The sequence below is a fragment of the Calidris pugnax genome, unplaced genomic scaffold, assembly GCF_001431845.1.
Source record: "Calidris pugnax isolate Ruff unplaced genomic scaffold, ASM143184v1 scaffold15, whole genome shotgun sequence".
NCBI lineage: Eukaryota > Metazoa > Chordata > Aves > Charadriiformes > Scolopacidae > Calidris > Calidris pugnax.
The window spans coordinates 162,725-164,310 of NW_015090774.1; the positions used below are offsets into that span (position 1 = coordinate 162,725).

General features: G+C 68.7%; 1 protein-coding gene across 1 annotated transcript in view; it reads right to left on the minus strand.

Annotated features, from left to right (window-relative positions):
* LOC106888556 (rho-related BTB domain-containing protein 2-like) overlaps positions 1–1,392 on the minus strand; it is a 7,322-nt gene extending 5,930 nt beyond the window's left edge. The window contains exon 1 of the mRNA XM_014942850.1: positions 1,309–1,392. Within this exon, the coding sequence (XP_014798336.1) occupies positions 1,309–1,392 (84 nt within the window). The remainder of the gene's footprint in view (positions 1–1,308) is intronic.
* Positions 1,393–1,586: the final 194 nt, after the last annotated feature.

Consider the following 1,586-nt stretch of genomic DNA (forward strand, 5'->3'; position numbering starts at 1 on the left):
CAGGAGCCAGGGACCCACCGTGTGTCCCATCCTGCCCCCTGCCCGCGACGTGCTGTCAGGTGCCAGTGCCCCCCCCACACCCGCTGCACCAGCACTGTGCCCCCAGCCCTGGCACACCAGTGCCTGTGACCCCCCTCTGGGACCCCCAGTACCCCCCAGGCCCCGCAAGGAGGTTGGCAGGGTGGGCACATGCCCTGGGCAGGGGGCCACAGCGGGTGGGGGGCTGATGGAGGGTTAGTGGCTGTGATGGGCTGGTGGCCACGGGGGGTTGGTGGCCACAGCAGATGGGTCCCCTTGTTGGGGGGGGGGGGGCTGGGGCCCTGGCCTGGGGACGCCCCCAGCCCCAAGGCCCCATTTTCCAGCTGCTGCAAATATTTTCCCTCTCTGGGGCTTTGGGATTTGGAGGCTGCGGTGACCAAATAAGGGAACGGGCCGAGCACGGCTCCGCCGGGACAGGGCAGCTGGCGCCCGACGGGGGGGACGGGGACGGGGGATGGGACCCCCCCACCGCGAGCCTGAACCTGGGCTGAGCATCCTGCATCCCTCTCCCATACCCTGCCTGTGGTCCCGGGAGACACTCTCCTGGGACCTGCACAGCACCCACACCCCACTGCAGGACCCTGTGTACAGCCCCCATGAGCCATCGGGACCCTGGGACCTGCACCTACACCCCCCTGGGACCCTTCACAGCACCCACATCCAGGCACGCGAGCCTGAACCCGGGCTGAGCATCCTGCATCCCTCTCCCATACCCTGCCTGTGGTCCCGGGAGACACTCTCCTGGGACCTGCACAGCACCCACACCCCACTGCAGGACCCTGTGTACAGCCCCCATGAGCCATCGGGACCCTGGGACCTGCACCTACACCCCCCTGGGACCCTTCACAGCACCCACATCCAGGTGTGGGACCCGCTTCCTGGTGCTGGATCCCAGCACAGCACCCATGTCCTGGCATGGGACCCTGGTACAGGACCCCATGTACAGAACGTGTGGCCCAGCAGGGGACCTGGCCCAGTACCCACTCCCCAGTGCGGGATCCTACACTGCACCCACGCCTCGGTGTGGGACCCTGCACAGCACCCACTTCCAGGTGTGGGACCCGCTTCCCAGTGCTGGATCCCGGCACAGCACCCATGAGCCATTGGGACCCTGGGACCTGCACCCACATCCCAATGGGACCCTGCACAGCACCCACATCCAGGTGTGGGACCCACTTCATGGTGCAGGACCCTGTGTACAGCACCCACGAGCCATTGGGACCCTGGGACCTGCACCCACGTCCCAGTGGGACCGTGCACAGCACCCACATCCAGGTGTGGGACCCGCTTCCCGGTGCTGGATCCCATCACAGCACCCGTGTCCCAGCGTGGGACCTTGCCCTGCACCCACATCCCGGCCCAGGATCCTTACATTGCACCCGTGTCTTGGCGTGGGGGACACGGGGACCTGCACCCACGTCCCGGTTCGGGACCCCGCACAGCCCCCACGTCCCGGTGCGGGACCCTGCACCCCCCCCGCCGCGACCCAGTGGGACCCAGCGCGTCCCCGTTGCTGCCGGGCAGCGGGCCCCGGCCCCGGCAGCGCC